Consider the following 1216-nt stretch of genomic DNA (forward strand, 5'->3'; position numbering starts at 1 on the left):
TCATGTTTGTGCTGATGTTCAATGTTTTATGTTATGAGTGCTTAGTGTATATTTAGTTGATGTTTTTCTTAGTTCATATCTTAGATGTTATTACTGTTTTTCTTAGACATTTTATTGTTGGATGTAACTGGGACCCTGTGTACATAATTTTGCTGCACCACATGTACCACATGAGGTGCGAATGACAATAAAGAATCTCTGACTCGTAAACACAGAAGTAGTGATACGTTTGTTCTTTATAGGTCAATTTAAAATAATAAAAAAGATACAATAAAACCAACTTTACAAAAAATAATTAGAAGGCAAATATTGCACACCCTTAATGTTTTTTGTTTGTTTGTTTGTTTTTTTTACTTCCAGCTGATAAGAAGAAACTGCAGCTGGCTGACAAATACCTGGAGCTGAAAAAGAATGGCAAATTGGAGAACTTCTTGAACAAGAAGAGGAAGAGGAACGCTGGGAAGGACCGTAAGAAGCTGCCCAAACAGCTGCACAGCAAGGCTTCATGAGACGCCCACTTATCAAAACCTCCAGAAGAAGCTGCTGAAATGTAGATGGGGGTGATGCTTTGATACTTCTTTAATAAAACATGTCAGCCTGCTGATGGAGCTGTAGGACTTCATGTTTTTCACCAAGTTATTTCACTGAGAAATCCTTGGTGCCTTCAACGATGCTTGGACATATGAAGACGGATGGCTAAAATGTCTAAAGTATCCCCTTGATTAGCATTTTAAAGTACGCAAAGTTTGACAGGTTTGTGATAAGTAGATCCAGTCATCATGCAAACGTTCATGTGCAAATGGTAATAGCTGTTTTGAATATTTTTATTTTGTTTTTTAATTGAACTGAGCTGACAAACTTTAAGTAAAACTTTTGGTAAAATATAAAAGTTCAATGTAATCAGATGCTTACAGTTGATCAGAAAGTCATTAAAAATCTATAATCTTTTGGATTATTGTTTGGAACTTGTCTGTTCTAACAGTTCAGAAAAGGCTTTTGGTCACATCATGAATCAACTCGATTCTATATTCAACCCTAAAATAAACAAAGATAGAAAAATAAATCTAGAGTTTGATGTCGGCAGCACTGAAGAGAAGTTAGGAGAGAGGCACAACCACCATTGTGTTGCTTTACCAGAACTTTAGGAACATCTTTCTTCTTTGGATATTAAAGAATAATCTGTTCCTACTCCTGTTGGACAGAAGCAGTTCAGTCA

The 1216-nt window shown here is 35.3% G+C and overlaps 1 protein-coding gene across 1 annotated transcript in view; it reads left to right on the forward strand.

Moving 5' to 3' along the window:
* Positions 1–853, forward strand: part of rrp36 (ribosomal RNA processing 36) — a 36767-nt gene extending 35914 nt beyond the window's left edge. The window contains exon 7 of the mRNA XM_037690630.1: positions 361–853. Within this exon, the coding sequence (XP_037546558.1) occupies positions 361–509 (149 nt within the window). The 3' untranslated portion in view covers positions 510–853. The remainder of the gene's footprint in view (positions 1–360) is intronic.
* Positions 854–1216: the final 363 nt, after the last annotated feature.

This window comes from Nematolebias whitei, chromosome 16 (assembly GCF_014905685.2).
Source record: "Nematolebias whitei isolate Nwh7 chromosome 16, NemWhi1, whole genome shotgun sequence".
In the NCBI taxonomy this organism is placed as follows: Eukaryota; Metazoa; Chordata; class Actinopteri; order Cyprinodontiformes; family Rivulidae; genus Nematolebias; species Nematolebias whitei.